General features: G+C 47.6%; 1 protein-coding gene across 2 annotated transcripts in view; it reads left to right on the top strand.

Moving 5' to 3' along the window:
* HNF1B (HNF1 homeobox B) overlaps positions 1–5,254 on the top strand; it is a 69,988-nt gene extending 64,734 nt beyond the window's left edge. For both annotated transcript variants that reach the window (XM_029082591.2, XM_029082589.1), the window contains exon 9: positions 4,150–5,254. In XM_029082591.2, coding sequence (XP_028938424.1) covers positions 4,150–4,170 — 21 coding nt within the window. In that variant the 3' untranslated portion in view covers positions 4,171–5,254. The remainder of the gene's footprint in view (positions 1–4,149) is intronic.
* Positions 5,255–20,063: the final 14,809 nt, after the last annotated feature.

Below are 20,063 nucleotides of genomic sequence, written 5' to 3'. Positions count from 1 at the left end.
TGGGTAAAACCCAGGGTTCCCCCTGGACTGATCTAGCTCGGACCTTCAGTTCTGAGCCAGGTAGATTTCTCCCTTATCAGATGTTTTTGTTTAGGCTTGGAAGGGGGGCAAATACCTCCAGTTCCTTTGACAACATTTAGGGCTCAAGCCTCCATTTTATTATGTGAGCAAACATTTGATAGCTGGGAGGCCCATCCCTAATGACATGTCATAGAATCTTGCTGGCGTCTCCTTATCTCATCCTGCTGTTTGCTCTTCTATTGAAACCTGCAAGGTCACAAGCCAGCTTCCCTCCCCTCCGGCCCAAATCTGAAAATTGGAAAAAAAAACTGATAGTGGGGAGAAAGGAGACAATTTGGGGGTGGGGGAGGACAGTTGAGGGGACAACCACAGTGCACCCCTGCAGAAGGACACGTGAATCCTGTTAGCTGAGAGGTGAACCGCTCTTCACGGGGGCCTCTGGGTTAGAAGGGAGCCCAGATCGAAGCTCTCGGGACCAAATGCCACTCGAGAGCTAATTCTAGCAGCAGCCCCGGTCAACGGAGGAAAGGCTCCCTCCCAACCCTTCGAGAAAGCCAGCCTCGCTGCCACTGGTCCGAGAGGGAAACCCAGTCCCGGGGCAGTGCCGGAAGGGAAGCGGGGAGGAGGAGGAGGCTCCGAGATCAAGGAGGCCGCAGAAGGAGAAGCAGAGAGACTGAGGTGAGGGGCGAGAGAGAAGTTTGCACGGAAGAGAAAGGAGGCTTTGTTCCAAAAGAAAAACCAAACACCCTTTGAAGTGAAACTGGCACCACCGGTGGAGACTGAGAAGCCCTCCTGGACGTAGCGACCACAGTGACGGTTGTTTCTGTCGTTATCGAACCCAGCGTGGCGTAGCGGATAGAGCGCGGGCCTGGGAATCAGGAGGACCTGCGTTCTAATCCCGGTTCTGCCACGTGTCTACTGCGTGACCGTGGGCAAATCACTTCACTTCTCTTTGCTTCAGTTACTTCATCTGTCAAATGGGGATTGAGATCCTGAGCCCCACGTGGGCCAGGGACTGTGTCCGACACCGTCTGCTCATATCCACCCCAGTAAACACTTAAGAAAGACCACAGTTATTATTATTACCAAGGATGCCACTCTCCAATTAACCAATCATTGCTACTCATGGAGTGCCGTGTGCACTGTACTAAATGCTATCAACGATGGAAGCACACACCACGCTACCATCTACTGTGTCCATCCCTTCTTTCAGCTCCGTTTATTCAGAATTTCCAGCAGCAAGCCTGCCTTCGCCGCAGTTCCGGGAAAGGCAGAGTCGATTTCATGGGTGATGAATGCCCTGTGGAGGAACTTGGAGGACAGTTGGGTTTTTGTACATGTAATCGTAAACGTTTTTGTAAACGTAAAATTACAAAATGTAATTTTTTTAAGGGCTTACTATGTGTCAGGCGTCGTTCTAAGCGCTAGGATAGCAACGTAGCTTAGTGGAAAGAGCCCGGACTTGGGAGTCAGATGACATGGGTTCTAATCCTGACTCCGCCCCCACGTCTGCTGGGTGACCTTGGGCAAGCCACGTAACTTCTCTGTGCCTCAGTTACCGCATCTGTAAAATGAAAATTAAGACTGTGAGGCTCACGTGGGACAACTTGATTACTTTGTATCTAACCCAGTGCTTAGAACAGTGCTTGGCACACAGTAAGTGCTTAACAAATACCGTGATTAATTAATTAACGCAAGGTCATCAGGTTGGAGCCAGTCCCTGTCCCATGTGGGGTTCACAGTCTTGATCCCCATTTTACAGATGAGGCACAGAGAAGTGAGGTGACTTACCCAAGGTCATGCAGCAGACAAGAGGTGGAGCCCGGACTGGAACCCAGGTCCTTCTGACTCCCGGGTCCGGGGTTTTCGGGGTCTCCCCGGAGACATGCTTTTTGGATCTCTGGGGATGGGTGTTCTTTGGCAACATGGGGCCTGTGACGACACCCCACAGTGAGGGCACCCATCACATCCCTAGCCTCGTCTCATCCTGACTCTGTTATATCGAGCGCTTAGTACAGCGCTCTGCACATAGTAAGTGCTCAATAAATACCACCGATCGATCGATTGAATAATAACAATAATTATTAGACCATCTGTAAAGTGCTTACTATGTGCCGAGCACTGTTTTCAGTGCTAGAGTGGATATAGGTTACCATCCCTGTCCCATCTGGGGTTCACAGTCTTTCAACTCATTTTACAGATGAGGTACCTGAGGCACAGAGAAGTTAAGCGACTTGTCCAAGGTCACACAGCACACGTGTGGCGGAGCCGGGATTGGAACCCATGTCCTCTGACTCCCAGACCCGTGCTCTTTCCACGAGGCCACGCTGATTGATTGGCTCTTAGTTGAGTGCAGTAACCCTGGTGCCAGTTGAGCAGGTGGGCACTCCTGGCTTTTCCACTACCCAGCGTGATGGTCCTTTCGCTCTCCCCCGAGTAGCCTTAAGACGGTTTCAAGTGTCCAGACCAACTGGGGGAGAGCCAACTGACCGCTCTCAGGTGGGCAGGGCAGGGCAGGGCAGCCTAACCCCTTGGGATTGGGGCAGCCCCACCCTCCTGCTCAACTGTGGGTACTCCCGAGAGCGTCCGGTTCGGAGCTTGCGAACCGGGCCGGCTAGCGGATTGCCTCCTCGACCCCAACCCGGCATTCTCGAGGCTCACCGCTGAAATGCAACTAGAAGTACGTGAGCAGGGAGCGTGTCTATTTTTTGTTACATTGGACTCTCCCAGGCCCTCAGTAGAGTGCTGGGCACACAACAAAATGCGCCTGAACGAACGACCAATCCCCCGTCATCGAGCCGAATACTACAGTAGATAAAATACACTCGGACTAGACAAAATCCCTCTCCCACATGGGCCTCACAGACTGAGAGAGCGAGCGAACAGGTGCCCCCTCCCTATTTTACAGATGAGGAAACCGAGGAGGAAAATGACTTGTCCCGGGTCACCCAGCAGGCAGGTGGCAGAGCTGGGATTTAGAACCCACGTCTCCTGACTCCCGGGCTCCTGCTCTTTCCGCCAGGTCACACCACTCATGTTACATATCTGTAATTTATTTATTCATATTAATGTCTGGCTCCCCCCATCTAGTCTGGAAGTTTACTGTGAACAGGGAATGAGTCTGTTTATTGTTGTACTTTGCCAAGCACTTAGCCCAGTGCTCTGCACACAGTAAGTTGACCGACTGAGTGATCGCTTCTCTTGTCATCTTCTAAATGGCTGGGACATTTGCTTTGGTAGACAGCAAGCTGTAAACATCTTCAAATCCTGCAATGAGCAGGAAAGCTTGATCTTGAATTCCAGAAGACCATCCGTCCTACGATTCCCTTCTGCTCCCTATCCACCAGACTACCCCTCTCCCCACCTTCAGAGCCTTAGTAAAATCACGTCTCCGAGAGGGCTTTCCAGATTAAGCCCCCCTTTCCCCGACTCCTCTCCTTGCGGCATCATCGTTGCACTTGGATCTGTATCCTTTGGGCATTTGGTATTCACCCCATCCTCAGTATTTATGTCTGTATTTATCTGTAAACTTTTATTTCTATTCAACGTCTGTTTCCCTCTAGACAGCAGAAAGCTTGTTGTGGGCAGGGAATGTGTCTGCCAAATCTGTTGTGTTGTACCTCCTAATCCACCGATCACATTTATTGAACACTCACTGTGCAGGGCACTGTACTAAGCGATTGGGAGAGTTTACTATAACCCAGTCATTAGACACTATCCCTGCCTACAACAAGCTTACAGTCTAGAGGGGAAAGTGCTTAGTAATAAGAGTAATAATAATAATACTTAAGTGTTTACTATGTGCCGGGCAGTGAACTAAGCACCGGGATGGATAGAAGCAAATCGGGTTCCCACGTCCCTGCAGATGAGGTAACTGAGGCTCAGAGAAGTGAAGTGATTTGTCCACCATCACATAGCAGACAAGTGGAGGAGCTGGGATTAGTACAGTGCTCTGCCCACAGTGAGGGCTCAATAAATACTACTCATCGATTGATTGACTGATTGATTGATTCAGCCCCAAAGGAAGCTCCCTCCATGCAGTTCGATTCAAGATTGTGTGTGTTGTGTGCACGTGTTCTGTCCGCCTTGTGTCACCGGGTTTCCTTCTTTGTTTTTTCTCCTTCCCAGTGTCCTCTGCAAGCCTGGTGATGCCCACCTCTCCCTCGCCCCGGGCCCGGCAACCGGGACAGATTTCCCACCCCATCACACAGCCCACCCCACCGTCCGGGCAACCGCCAAGGGGCACGGCTCGGCCCAGCGCCGGGACTCCGGTCTCCCCGCCGACCCCGGGCCGACGTCACCAACCGAAGTCCGCCACCGGGGCCGCGGCGGGGGGCCGCCCGCCCGCCCTCTGGGCTCGCCTTCCCTTGGCACGATATCGCCACGGGGCCTCTCGAAGACGCCAAGTATCCCCGCCGGTCCGAGTGACGAGGTCGAAGGAACAGAGCGAGAGAGTCGCTCGTTTTTTGTTGTTTTTTTCCCCTAAACCGTGGAAGAGGAAGACGGGAGCCATCACGTTTTAAGTTATGCTCCTTCGGTCGAACAAACTGATGAGAGACTTGAATCTGTTACTGAGAGTTTGAGAGGAGGGAGCGTGTGCTGTTGAACTGAGCCAGACGTCCTGTACATATCAGCCGACTCCTTCCCCTTCGACCACCCCCTCCGTCCCCCGCCCCCGGCCCCTAACGTGCTGTAAATATCATTTGACTCCCTGCCCTTCTCCCTCCCGAAACCATCTCTAGATTTCTTTTAAAGAAGTAAATTTGTCCAATGGATGTAAACTGTAAACTATTGTAATTAAGTGCAATTTCCCCCCTGCTCCCTCCGCATTTGCCCCTGTATATATTAATGAAAGTCTTTTAGTTCTCTTGGGAAAGGTCAGAGCTGAGGTTTCCAAATGACTTCGCCCCCCCACAAATGGACACAACCCAAACCCGGCCCCGTAGAGGAACGTGAGCTCTGCCTGCTCCGGACAGGCACCGAGACCGGAAGCATTCTTCGCACGACTGTTAGGAAAATAATCACTCACCTGATGCGTCCAAGACTCTCCTCCAAACGCCGGGAAGGGCCGGGCTAGGACCAGGGTTTTCCGCCTACCTTTCGGAAGGAATTTAGACCTTGGGGGAATGCACCCTACCAAACGGAGGGGTAGAGAAAATGCGTGTTGGCTCTCTAACGTGAATGTTCTCCTCAGAAAGTCTCCCATTAAAAAGGTTTAAGCTGCTTCTTTTAATCGATGCTCAGGTGACGTCACCAGGATTCCCTCCTTTCGTCAACAGTTCCCTGTCTTCCTGGGACCGCTTTTCAGTCGCCTAGCGCCTCAGTAATAAGGAGAACGGTATTTGTTGAGCGCGTACCGTGATCCCAGCGCTGTCCTAAGTGCTGGGGTGGATACCGAGATAATCGGGTTGGGACACACCTCTCCTTTTTCTGTGTTTTGTACCGGGGTAGTGGAGGGAGTAAAAGAAAAATTGTGTCCTTTTGTTCCCCTGTCCCAAAAATTCGATACTGGGGGAAACGCCCCGCCTCCCAGCACACACACACACACACACACCCCATGCCCCTCTCCCAGCAAGGTTTTCAACAACCTTAGCATCTAATTAGACACCCTCAAGTGCTCTTCACAGAGTAAGCACTCTATCGAGTGGATGCTAACTTTCATCTGGTATCTCCAAAGAAAGGTTAGGGATGGGGGATTAGGAGGGTGACATACCCAAGGGACCCGCTCCTAGGATAGTTAAAGGTCTTAGCTGAGCATCATCTACTCCAAGAGCATAAGTAACCCAAGGAAGAGGTTGGGGTCAGCTTTGGGTCAGCTTCTCAGTTCCCCCCGACCTCGCTGTGATGTTTACATTGTCTTAGCTGTCGGTTTTATTGGAAAAGAGGGAAGAACAGATTATGCCGTCTGCTCAGAAACAGGCTTCAGCAGTATTTCAAAGGATGCCTCCGTTAGGGGATGCAGTATTCGAAGGCGTCAGGTGCCATTTCCTTCCCTAATAAGTCTCACACACAAACAAAATATAGAAAACTAAATGAAACACAGCAGAGTGGGTCCAGTGGAAGGGGAAGAGAGATATTTGTGTGGAAGGGGGAGAGAGATAAAGAGCACCCCGGTCATCAAAATCTACAGCTATCCAAAATGTCATTCGTTACCACCTCTTTCCTCCCAAAAAAACCCTTGTTCCAGAGCTGATCACAGGTCGACTGCTCTGAGGGTCACTTTCCCCAGTCCACTCTGGTCGAGAATCAGTGAGGAATGAGTTGGCTTAAAGGAAAAGTCAGAAGGGAAGAGAAGCCATGGGCTTACCGATTTACAAACTAGAGAAGTCACTCCCGGATGTAGCAGCCCAGATATATCTGTAAAGTCTCCTGATTTCTGCCAGCGGAAGATAAGGTGGGTTAAGAACAGTCATTTGATTTTGATATCTCCAAAGGCAGTTTGGAAGAGGTGGGCCTTGAGCAGAGATCTGGAAAGGAGGAGGGGTGTGGAGTAATGAAGATAATCGTAATTGTGGTATTTTTTTAAGTGCTTACTATGTGCCAGGCGATCTACCAAGTGCCGTGGTAGGTACAAGAAAATCAGGTCCCATAAGGGGCTTCCAGTCTGAGGGGGGAGAACAGGTATTGAATCTCTAATTTGCAGTTTAGAGAACTGAGGTACAGAGAAGTGAGGTGGCTTGCCTAAGGTCACAGCAGACAAGTGGCAGAGCTGGGATTAGAACCCACAACCTCTGACTCCCAAGCCTGTGATCTTTCCCCTAAGCTTCGCTACTTCTCCCTACACCAGTACTTAGAACGGTATTAGACGCGTAGTGAGCATTTAACAAAAACCATTTTTAAAAAGCAATTTGAATCAATATGGGGGCTCTGAAAGTGATTCTGAGTAGATAGGGAAAAAGACACTTGGTCCATGTTAACTAAGGATGTGATATAGTCACGGTGGAGTAGACCATGATGCTCTGATTTTATGGAAGTGTGGAATCCCTTTAATCTTGACCGCTAAAGACAATCTAGCAGTGGCTAATAGTACAGTGGTCCCCCAAAAGTAGACAATAAGTGTCAGTGCTGTTACTCCTGGCTGCCTCTGGATGCTTCCTGATGCTCTTATTCCCACTGCTCTGAGAAGAAGAAGAATAAGAAAGTTGAAACAAGGCCTAATGTATTTTTTTTTTAATGCTACCTGTTAAGCACTTACTCTGTACCAGGTACTGAATTAAGCACTGGGGTGGATGCAAGATAATCAGGTTGGACACCATCCCTTTCCCACATGTGAGATGTGGGAGATTTACCATTCCCAACCTGCAAAAACATCCTCCCCAGAGGGTTATTCATCTGTAAGTGGAGGGTGGAAGTCAGAAGGTCACAGGTTCTAATCCCGGCTCTGCCTCTTGTCTGCTGTGGGACCCTGGGCAAGTCACCTCACTTCTCTGGGCCTCAGTTACCTCATCTGTAAAATGGAGATTGAGACTGGGACCCCATGTGGGACAGGGACTATGTCCAACCTCGATTTGCTTGTATTCACCCCAGCCTTTATTACAGTGCCTGGCACATAGTAAGCACTTAACAGATATCATCATCATCATCATCATCATCTGAAAGTGGAGGGCAATTTTCCTGCTATTCAAGGATTCTGTTTCTGGCCCCGAGTGATTTGCGGAAATTGCTTTATGAGGCAATCGCCGAACAGATTCAGATTGGAGATGTCTTTTGAGGCAATGGTTGATCAGATTTACCTAGACTATGAGCCCCATGCAGGACAGGGCCCGGGTCCAACCTGATTAAGTTGGATCTACTCTTAGAACAGTGCTTAACTCATTATAAGGCCTAACAAGCACCATTAAAAAAGGGGGGGGGCAGGAAATTGCTTCAGAGGGCCCAGCCATTCATAAGAAACTCTTTGGAAAAGGAGACTCCAGTTCATTCTGCCGGTTGTTTACATCAGCAGCAACCTGTGTTCCTGGTTACACAATCCGGCAACGTCACTTTCCATTGGGGATCTTTGCTCCTGGGTGAATAAACACATTCTTCACTCACAGTTGAATTAACAGACTTAACAGAATTCTCTATGACAGGGAAAGAGGCCATAATACTTCTGAATGTGCCAGTAAATAAGGTAAACCTTCAGAGCTGAAGCCCTATTCAGTTGACCCTTAAAGAGAAACTCAGAAAAAAAGAGGAAAATATTCTTTTACAGACTGCCTGGGTCTCTGGAAAGAATTCTGGAAAACAGCATGGCCTTGTGGAAAGAGCACAGGCCTGGGAGGTGCTTAACAAATAGAATGAAAAAAAAAAACAAACCAACAAAAAAATCCTTTGGATTTGCCATCTAAAAATCCTAAAATTACCCTAAAATCGAAAGTAATCCAAAATGACTCACATGGTTCATTTGCTTAAAATTTGAAGGAGAGGAACAGAGAAGGCAACTTGTGGAGTTTATATTCCCTGTTTCCACTGTCCTTGGAGACTTTAAGTCCACAGTTCAGTTTTCATCTGGAGATGTAAATGCTTTTAACTCGGATTCGAAGAGGGTGGTCTGGTCTTCTACACTGGGCGTGACAAGAAGTCGTCGCAGGGCAGGTACTCCTGGTTTAACCTGGTACAGCATGTCCTGAACAGCAAGGAGTTAACCAACAGCCCTGTGGCCAATCGGCCATCCTGCCTCTCATCCAAGCCCCATCTCTCTGTCCAGAGAGGGAAAAGATAAGGATCATACGCTATCTATTAAGAAACACTGACCTTGACCTGAAGTTTCATTCATTCTCTACTTGATTCTGTTTCCGGGTTTATATTTTCTGTGCTTCCTTCTTTCTGAGCATTTCCTTGCCAGATGGCTCCCTCAGTCTGATTCTGGATCTGTGAGCTGGATTCTCAGAGTGACAGCAGAAAACAACAATTAAAAACACACTTTTTAAAAGGACCGTACGCTCCCTGTGGGCAGGGAATGTGACTATCATCTGTCGTGTTGTCCTCTCCTAAGCGTTCTAAGGAACAGTGCTTTGTGCAGAATTTGCCCTCAACAGATGCTAATGATTGATTAATTAAATTTCTTCTTAGGAGCTGGAAGTCCTAAAAGGTTTGGTCCTTAATGTGAAGACTGACCCACCAAAATCAGGATGCCTGGTCACCCTTTGAGTATGGGAATAAGAGGTCCCAGCAATCACACCCTTCCTTGTAAGTAAACCATCAGTGGCATCATCTTCCAAACTGAAGGATAAAAACATTTGGGCCATGTTTCCCCACTCCTCAAAAACCTCCAGTGGTTGCCCGTCCACCTCCCCATCAAACCGAAACTCCTTACCATCAGCTTTTCTCAATCACCTTGCCCCTCCTACCTCACTTCCCTACTCTCCTATCTCACCTCGCTACTCTCCTACTACAAACCGGCCCACACACTTCACACTTCTAATGCCAACCTACTCATTCTACCTCAACCTCGTCTATCACGCCATCAACTTCTCACCCCCGTCCTGCCTCTGGCTGGAACGCCCTCCCTTCTCATCTGACGGACAATTACTCTCTCACCCCTTATTGAAGGCACATCTCCTCCAAGAGGCCTTTCCTAAATCCTCCTTTCCTCTCCTCCTACTCCCTTCTGTGTCACCCTGACTTGCTCCCTTTATTCATCCTCTCCTCCCACCCCCACAGCACTTATGAACATAGCTGTAATTTATATTAAGGTCTGTTTCCCCCTTTAGACCACTGCGGGCAGGGAATACGACCATTATATTGTTTTACTGCACTCTCCCCAGGACTTAGTACAGTGCTCTGCACACAGTAAATGCTCAATTCTTAGGATTGACAGACTGACTGACTATGCTATCTCCTCGTGGCCCGCTAACCTTCAGAGAAGAGAAGTGGCTTATATGCAGCCCTCTAAATCAACACAGGAACCACTAACTGACATAAATATGTGACCAAGAGCTTTGCTTCCCTCCTCAAATGACCAATTAACTTATTTTTCAGCTCTCTCAGTGAATCCTTCTCCAGATCAGAGGAGAGCAGGGAATTCATTATGTGCTTGCTATGTACCAAACCTGGTAGAAAGTGCTAGGGTAAATTCATTCAGTCATTCTTTTGATCATATTTGCTTTGCACACAGTAAGTGCTCAATAAATACGATTGAATGAATATTTACAGAGGGCTTACTGCATGTAAAGCACTACACGAAGCATTTGCGAGAGTACAATATAACAGTAAACAGACCCATTCCCTGCCCACAACGAGCTTATGCCATCCCTATCCCACATAGAGCTCACGGCCTAAGAAGGAGGAAAAACAGCTATTTCATCCCCATTTTCCAGATGAGGAAACTGAGGCAAAGAGAAGTAAAGCCACTTGCCCCGGGTCACCCAGCAGACAAGTGGCAGAGCCAGGTTTAGAACCCCTGTTCGGTGACTTTTCGGGCTTGTGCTTTTTCCGCTAGGCTACGCTACTTTCCCAGATCCTCACATAATCTGTGGAAGAGGCAATCCTGGGGCAGACCGTTAGCCAAGATGCTTTGGTGAGTAGCTCAGCAACTGCTATTCTGACCCGAAGTCTTGCTACAGCAAAATCCTGGATCTCTGAGGTTACATCCAAGGCCCGTGAGTAATAATAAATATTATTATCATGGTATTTGTTAGACCCTTATGATGTTTGACACTATACTAAGCCCTGGGGCCGATATAACTTAATCAAGTCAGACACGGTCCTCCCAGTCCCACACGGGATTCAGGTCTAAGTAGGAGAGAGAACAGGTATTGAGTCCCCGTTTTACAGATGAGGAAAATGAGGCCAGGAGAAGTTAAGGGACTTGCCCAAGGTCACACAGCAGGCAGGTGACAGAGTTGGAATTAGAACCAAGGTTCTCTGACTCCCAGGTCAGTGATCTTACCACTAGGCCACACTGCTTCTACATCAGCCTGTTGCCCTTCTCCAACTCCATGTTCTCTCCCCTGTGCTGCCACCATTTTTGCCCCGTTTTTCATTCAGAACTGGATCGGACTTCTTTCTTCTTGATTGTCCCAAGTGAGGAACATAGTTTTACCAAGGAAGCAGTGTAGACTAGTGGATAGAGCGCTTAGTACGGTGCTCTGCACATAGTAAGCACTCCATAAATACTATTGAATGAATGAATAGAGCCAAGGCCTGGGAGTCAGAGGACCTCGGTTTTAATCCCGACTCTGTCACTTGCCTGCTGTGTGACCGTGGACAAGTCACTTAACTTTTTTTTAATGGTATTTTTTAAGTACTTACTACGTGTCAGGCACTGTTCTAAGCCCTGAGGTAGATGCCAGGTCATCAGGTTGGACCCTGTCATGTCCCACATGGGGCTCACAGTCTTAATCCCCATTTTATAGATGAGGCAACTGAAGCACAGAGAAGTCACACAACAGACAAACGGTGGAGCAGGGACTAGAACTCAGATCCTTCTGACTTCCAGGTCCATGGTCTATCCAATAGGCAACGCTACTTCCCGTTCTCTCATCTGTAAAATGGGAATTAAGACTGTGTTCCCCATATGGGACATGGACTGTATCCAATCTGATTAGCATCTACCCCAGCACTTAAGACAGTGCCTGGCACATAGTAAGCGCTTAACAAATACCATTTAAAAAACAACAACAATTTCCCGTTGGTTAAGACCAAGCAGGTTGAGCAGGAAGGAAGCAACAGAGCGGAAGCCGAGGAGGAACTGTGTTTGATACATAATAGTGCTTAACAGATACCACTAATATCATTCTTATCATTATTATTATTATTTTTCCCTATTCTTGAGTCTTTGAAAAATTATTAGAAGAAACTGTCCAGTGGAAAAGGGTAAAACTTTTGCTGCTTTGAGTTTGTGGAACACTCAAGCTCCAGAACTACTAGATTCCCCTCTGGCTTCTCCAGAGGCCACAGCGAAGTATGTCATCTCCCCTTTGTCCCCCTACCCACATTTCCTCAGTTTACCCCTGAGCCTAGAGAGATCTAAGGCAGATGGAGCTGCCACTTCCCACCCCAGAGGAGTCTGGGTCTGGGGTCACTGTGCTAAGGGAGAGGGTGGGTGATGGGGGGAGGGGACTGAAGGAGTGGTTTTGCAACCACAAAAATTCCCAAAGGGTCGGAGGTGACTGAACTCCTTGTCACCCCTGAGGAAAGTGAGGCCCAGCTGACAGCTGTTCAGACAGGTAAATCCCATTCCCCCATTGTCCCCTGTTTGCCGAGGAGCACAGGTGACTCCAGAGAGTTAAGTCAGGCTAGGTCACAAGCAGGATAGCCTCTTCCAGGCACCAAATGCATTAGACCAGCGATAGGACAGGGAGTATTTATAGCCCCGGACTTCGAGGCTTATCGTAAACAAGCTCTTTCTGAATTGCAACATTCTAGGGGCAGAGGCTGGGCCAGGCCAGTGGGGAATTTCTGAATCATTCTTTGAATCAAACACCCGAGTGGTTTCTAAAGGTCTGGGGCACAAGGCCACTTTCTGAGATCGCTACCTGTCAGCCAGTCAATCGTATTATTGAGCCCTTACTGTGTGCAGAGCGCTGGGGAGAGCACAGTATAGCAGTATAACAGACACGTTCTCTGCCCACAACGAGCTTACGGTCCAGAGGGGGAAATAGTAGTATAAATGAATAAAATCACAGATAAGTGTTGTGGGGCTGTGAGGGAGGATGAAGAAGGGAGCAAGTAGGGGCGAGACAGGAGGGAGTGGGAGAAGAGGCAAGGAGGGCTTAGTCAGGGAAGGCCTCTTGGAGGAGATATGCCTTCGATAAGGCTTTGAAGAAGGGGAGAGTAATTGTTGGCTATAAAGAGGTAGGGCGTTCTTGGCCAGAGTCAGGATGTGGGCGAGAGGTCAGCGGTGAGATAGATGAGCTCGAGATACAGTGAGAAGGTTGACATTTGAGGAGCTAAGCGTGTGGGCTGGGTTGTAGTAGGAGAGTAGCCAGGTGAGGTAGGAGGGGGCGAGGTGATTGACTGCTTTAAAGCCGACGGTGAGGAGTTTCTGTTTGATGCGGAGTCACCTCTCAGTGACTTTCCTGGGCAGGCTGACGAACACTCCGGGGATAGTTTCCTCCCTGCCACCCCGGGCCTCTAGCCAGGTGTTCCTACCTGCAGCTCCTCCTTCCCCTCCCACCCTGCAACGGTCTGTCATTCTTATCACAAACCGCTTCTTCCAACCCCGCTTGTCCCCAGTTTCCCTTCCTAAATCAGAGAATGCACCATCCAATCAATCGACTGACACCGCGAGTCGGGAGACTTGGATTCTGATCCCAGCTCCACTGCTGGCTGAAGTGTGACCTTGGACAAGTCACTGAATTTCCTCTGTGCCTCGGTTTCTACATCGATAAAATGCCTGTTCATCTTCCCTGCTTCACGTGGAACGGGACCTTGTCTGAGCTCGTCGTGGGCAGGGAATGTGTCTGTGATAGTGTTATATTGTGCTCTCCCAAGCACTTAGTACAGTGCTCTGCACGCAGTAAGCGCTCAGTAAATGCAATAATCAATCAGTGGAATTATTGAGCAACTACTGTGTGCAGAGCACTGTAGTAAACACTTGGGAGAGTACAATAGTGTTGTCAGACACTATCTTTATTCTCAAGGACTTTTCCTTAGTTTAGTACTTAGTAAAGAGGTGTCTAAGGATCTAATTCTCTTATATCTCAATGCAGAGCGTAACACAGTGCTTGCCACGAGCTTATTGCTTAGTACAACTATTACTGTCATCATTTTCATTATCAGCATTTTTTATTTCTGTGTCATAGCATTGCACTAAGTCCTTGAAGAAGTACAACAGAGGTGAAAATCATGGTCCCTGACTTCAAGGAGCTCACCATCTAACGGGGAAGACAGATGGTCTTCCGTGGATTATTATTATTAATTATATAATAATAATAATAACTGTGGTATTTAAGTGCTTACTATATGCCAGGCATTATAATAAGCACTGGGGTAGATACAAGCAAATCAGGTTGGACACAGTCCAAGTCCCACATGGGGCTCACACTCTAGATCCCAATTATACAGATGAGGTAACTGAGGCCCAGAAAAGTGAAGTGACTTACCCAAGGTCACACAGCCAAGAAGTGGCCGAGCTGGGATTAGAACCCATGACCTTCTGACTCCCAGGACTGTGATCTATCCACTATGCCGTGTTACTTCTCTATACCATGCTGCTTCTCTAACCAACAGGATTTACCAACAGGAGGAGCAGGAGAGAGAGAATAAGGAAAATTCTGGTTACTGCCCAAATACATCCTCCCTGGCAACCCCCTAAACCCGAAAGTAAAACGGGATGTTCTCGCTGAAGAATATGACAGAAACACTTCGGTATGGGAGCAATTGGTCGACCCACAATGAGCACCTTCCAAACTGTACTTTTTAATTTTTTTAATTTTTTACAGCGTTTATTGAATGCCTAGTGTGTGTCAGACACTATTCTAAACGCTGGGGTAGATACAAGCTAATCAGGTTGGACACAGTCCCTGTCCCGCATGAGGCTCACAGAATCCCCATTTTTTACAGATGAAAGAACCGAGGCTCTGAGAGGTAAAGTGACTTGCCCAAAGTCACACAACAGACAAAGGTAAGCGACTAGAACCCAGGTCCTTCTGACTCCAAGGCTCGTCCTCTATCCACTGGGCATAGCTGCTTCCCTCTCCAGCACCCTGTCCCGCCTCTCCCAACACCTTCCGGGGTCCCTCCGGCCGCTCGACTTCGGGGTACGGATTGTGTGTAGCCGCTTGGCCTTTGAGAGCGGAGATTCTGAGGGGCTGGGATCACAGAATCTCCGCTGTATCAGAGACACTTTCTGGAGAGATGGGTCAAAAGGGAAAGCATTGTTACTGCTCTGTGGACAGCAAACACTCTCCCACTTTGAAGTCTTGGGGGAGATTTGTTCAGACTGATGTGGGAAGTCTTGGAGGAGCTCAACAGAATCCTACAGATGGGCTCTGTTTGTTTACAACCCCCTGCTCACCTCCTTTACATCTGCCTTTAGTCTGGGGAGTGAGGATCTCATGAGACAGTGTGGCCTAATAATCGTGGTATTTATTAAGCGCTTACTGTGTGCCAAGACAAAGTCAGTTCGCCCGTGCGGGGAGGCAGCGGCACTGTAAAGGGTCAAAGGCGGATAATCGAGTGATCGAAACATTGATCGGATGGCAGAGACTCAAGTTTTGACCGAGAAGCAGCAAGGAGTAGTGGATAGAGCACTGGGAGTCAGAAAGTCATGGGTTCTAATCCCGGCTCTGCCACTTGACTGCTGGAAGACCTTAGGCAAGTCACTTCACTTCTCTGGATCTCCGTTACCTCATCTGTAAAACGGGGATTGAAACTGTGACCCTCATGTGGTATGTGATATGTATCCTCCCGAAGTGCCTGGCGCTTAGTAAACGCTTAACAAATACCATAATTATTATTATTATTGTTGTTATTATTATTATTACTGTGTGAAAGAAGGCAGTGGTAAACCACTTCTGTATCTTTACCAAGAAAACTCTTTGGATATATATATCAGAACGACTTTATGACAGAAATGGGACATTCTGAAGACACTGTGTCCGCAGAGTTGCTATGGGTCAGAAATGACTCAGTGGCAATTGAAGAAAATGTACCAAGCACTGTTCTAAGCACTGGGGTAGGTACAAGGTAATCAGGTCTCAGATACAGCCCCTGTCCCACATAGAGCTCACAGCACAGGCCTAGGAGTCCGAAGGACCTGGGTTCTAATCCCAGCTCTGCCACTTGTCTGCTGTGTGACCTTGGGCAAATTACTTCATTTCTCTGGGCCTGAGTTCCCTCATCTGCAAAATTAATTCCTTCATTTATTCATTCAATTGTATTCATTGAGCCCTTACCGTGCGTAAGGAACTGTATTAAGCATTTGAGGGAGTACAATATAACAAAAATCAGACACGTTCCCTGCCCACAACAAACTCACAGGCTAGAGGGGGATTAAGACCGTGAGCCCCATGTGGGACAGGGACTGTGTCCACCCCAATTTTCTTGTATCCACCCTAACACTCAGTACAGTTCCTGGCCCATAGTAAGTGCTTAATAGATAGCACAATCATCCCTCTAGACTGTAAGCTTGTTGTGGGCAGGGAATGTGTCTATTTTATTGTGGTGGTGTATTTTCCCAAGTGTTTAGTACAGTGCCCTGCACATAGTAAGCTCTCAATAATTATGATTGATTGATTGACTATTTCTCTCTGTCCTGAGCCAGGTTCAGGCAAGGATGACCTTAAACTGAGTATCTGTGCATGCTTCCTGCACTTCTAGAGGGCTACAACTCTCAATCCCCTCCACACCCACCGCAAGAATGAAGGCTTCTTGGGTCAGAGCTGGCCAGACCCCGATCTTGCCCCTAATCTCCCCTCCTCTCCAAAACGTGTACGCTGTTGTCAAAACGTTATTTTGGCTGAATTTTCCCAGTAGATCTATCCCTCTAAGTTGAGAGCTCCTTGTGAGCAGAGGTTTCAGCGCTCAGTATAGTGCTTTATCAATCGATCGTATTTATTGAGCTCCTCCGCTGAAGCCCTTAATGGTATGGGGAAAGGGAGGAGGAGGAGAAGTATACTGTGGTTAAGAAAGAGGCTCGGTAGATCTTTCCCACGTTCCCCACCTCCCTGGGAAAAATCTCCCCACCTCCCTCCTCCCCTTGAAAAAGAGAACTTTCCGCTGCAAACCCTGTGCCTAGCCGCGCTATCTAGTGGCCGAGCACTTGTGGCCAACAGTGCAGTTTCCCACGGCCTCCTCGACCCTCCTCTCTGCTCACCACCTTCCGCCTCACCCCTGACCACCACCCCTCACACTCCAAAAATACTCAGCTACCCCTCACTCCTATCCAGCTCAATCAATCAATTATATTTATTGAGCGCTTACTGGTTGCAGAGCACCGTACTAAAGCGTTCAGGAGCATACAGTCTAACAGAGTCGGTAGAGACGTCAATTCTATAGTATTTCCAGTGACAGTGTATGGAACTGAAAATTGGACAGTGAAAAAACAGGATAGGAAGAGCATCGATTCTTTTGAAATGTGGGGCTGGAGAAGGCAAATAGCCTGGGCCGCCCGAAAAACAAACAAATGGACTTCAGAGCAAATTAAACCAAAGTGGTCTTTGGTAGGCCAAATGACTCGACTTGGATTAGCATATTTTGGACATATCATCAGGAGGACTAATTCTCTGGAGAAGACACTAATGCTAGGAAAAATTCGGGGAAAATGTGGACGAGGCAGACCAGCAGCTAGATGGATAGAGACCATAACAGTGATAAGGGAAGAACTGTTAGAAAGGTTAAAGTTTGTGGCAGAAGACAGGACGTTCTGGATAAAATATATCCATAGAGTTGCTATAAATGGGAAATGACAGCACTTGATAATAAAAAACACATTCCCTACTCATCTTTATCCTTTTCTCCCTCCATCTCCCATTCCATCCTTTGGACACTATATTGAGCAAACAGTTTGGGGAGCTGTGTGATGCCTCGTGGGGACAACTTTATCAAGAATCTGGGGATCTTCAAACTTTCAGGCTTCAGTATCGAGGAGAGGGAGTTGTCATCATTCAGGTTAACATACAATGGTTCCAGAAGCCAGAAAGCGGCACTGTGACCCTTAGTCCTTACCTAATGACACCAGAAGGAGAGTTCCCCCAACCCAATTCAATCCATCCACCGATCAAGCGATCAATCGATATTTATTAAGTGCTTACTATGCGCAGAGCATTGTATTAAACTCTTGGGAGAGTGCAATACACCAGAGTTAATAGACACATTCCCTGCCAACAGTGAGCTCGCAGTCTAGAGGTAGAGACAGACATTAATATAAACAAATTACAGATATGCATATAAGTGCTGTGGGACTGAGGAAGAGGTGAATAAAGGGATCAGATCAGGGTGACACAGAAGGGAGTGGGAAAAGAGAAATGAGAGTTTAGTCAGGGAAGGCCTCTTGGGAGGAGATGTGTCTTCAATAAAGCTTTGAAGGTGAGAGAGGAATTGTCTGTTGGATATGAAGAGAAGAGGGTGTTCCGGGCCAGAGGCAGGACGTGGGTGAAAGGTCGGCGGAGAGATGGATGAGAGTGAGGTATAGCGAGTAGGTTGGCATTAGAGGAGCAAAGTGTATGGGCTGGGTTGTAATAAAAGAGTAACGAGGTGAGGTAGGAGGGGGCAAAGTGACTGAGTGCTTTAAAACCGATGGTGAAGAGTTTCTGTTTGATGCAGAGGTGGACAGGCAACCACTGGAGGTTCTTGAGGAGCGAGGAAACACGGACTGAACGTTTTTATAGAAAAATGATCCCGGCAGCAGAGTGAAGTATGGACTGGAGTGGGGAGAGACAGAAGGCAGAGAAGCCCGCAAGGAGGCTGATAAAGTAATTGAGGCGAGATAACAATAATAATAATAATTATGGTACTTGTTCATTTATTCAGTTGTATTTATTGAGCCCTAACTGTGTGCAGAGCACTGTACTAAGTGCTTGGAAAGCAAAATACAGCAACAGAGACAATCCCTGCCCACAACGGGCTTACTTGTTAAGCGCTTACTACGTGCCAAGCACTGTTCTAAGAGCTGAAGTAGATACAAGTTAATCAGGTTGGACCCAGACCCTGTCCCATATTGGGCTCACACCCTTGATTTCCATTTTTGTACAGATGAGGTAACTGTGGCACAGAGAAGCTAAATGACTTGCCCAAGGTCACACGGAAGACGTGCTGAAGCCTGGATTAGAGATAAGATAAATACTTGGATTAGCACGGTAGAAGCGTCGATGTGTCAGTTGGTTGTTATATTGTACTCTCCGAAGCGCTTAGTACAGTGCTTTGCACGCAGTAAGCGCTCAATAAACGTGATTGAATAAATGAATGATGGAGTAGAAAGGGCAGATTCTAGCAGTGCTGTGAAGGTTGAACTGATAGGATTAGCGATAGATTTTTAAATATGTGAGTTGAATGAGAAAATTGTATTTATTATAGTAAATAGCATTTACTGAGTACCGTGTGAAGGGCACTGTACTAGGTGCTCATGAGGTACAATAATAATAAATAATAATGTTGATATTTGTTAAGCACTTACTATGTGCAGGGCACTATTCTAAGAGCTGGGGTAGATACAGGGTGACCAGATTGTCCCACGTGAGGCTCACAGTCTTCATCTCCATTTCACAGATGAGGTAACTGAGGCACAGAGAAGTGAAGTGACTGGCCCACAGTCACACAGCTGACAAGTGGCAGAGCTGGGATTCGAACTCATGACTTCTGACTCCCAAGCCCGTGCTCTTAGTACACATGGCCTCTACCCTAAGGAGAACACTAAATTAAATTACAGTCAATGGGAAGCGACGGAGAGATTTACCTAAGAGCAGAGCAGTGTGTACTAATGGAAAGATCCTGGGCCTGGGAGTCAGAGGACCCAGGTTCTAATCCCAGCTCCTCCGCTTGTCTGCTCTGTGACCTCGGACAAGTCACTCAGCTTCTCTGTACCTCCGTTACCTCATCTGTAAATGAGGATTAAGACTGTGAACCCCACATGGGACAACGATTGAATCCTATCTGATTATCTTGAATCTACCCCAGCACTTAAGACTGTGCCGTAGTAAGCGCTTAACAAATACCATAAAAAAAGGGTTAAGGGATGAAGACTAGGAGTTCTTTGGTGTTCAAGTGGCACAAGTGTTGAAATAGCATTGGGCATACAAGGTTGTAAGTCCTTTCAGGGCAAAGGTCACAACTTCTACTGTCATTATTATTTATTTCTAATATTTATTGACTGCCAACTTTGTGACTTTCACAGTATCAGCCTTTTGGGGATAGACTATAGATGCATATGTTTATATATATAGTATATCTGTCTTGCCTTATGCTGTCGAGTAGGTTCTGACCCATAGCGACACCACGGACACATCTCTCCCAGAACGTCCCGCTCACCATCTGCCATCGTTCCGGTAGTGTATCCATAGAGTTTTCTTGGTAAAAATACGGAAGAGGTTTACCATGGCCACCTTCCGCTCAGAAAACTCGAGTGTCCGCCCTTGACTCTCTCCCGTGCCGCTGCTGCCTGGCACGGGTGAGTTTTG

Source organism: Ornithorhynchus anatinus, chromosome 17 (assembly GCF_004115215.2).
Source record: "Ornithorhynchus anatinus isolate Pmale09 chromosome 17, mOrnAna1.pri.v4, whole genome shotgun sequence".
Classification (NCBI taxonomy): Eukaryota; Metazoa; Chordata; class Mammalia; order Monotremata; family Ornithorhynchidae; genus Ornithorhynchus; species Ornithorhynchus anatinus.
This window is presented reverse-complemented; position numbering and strand designations above follow the sequence as displayed.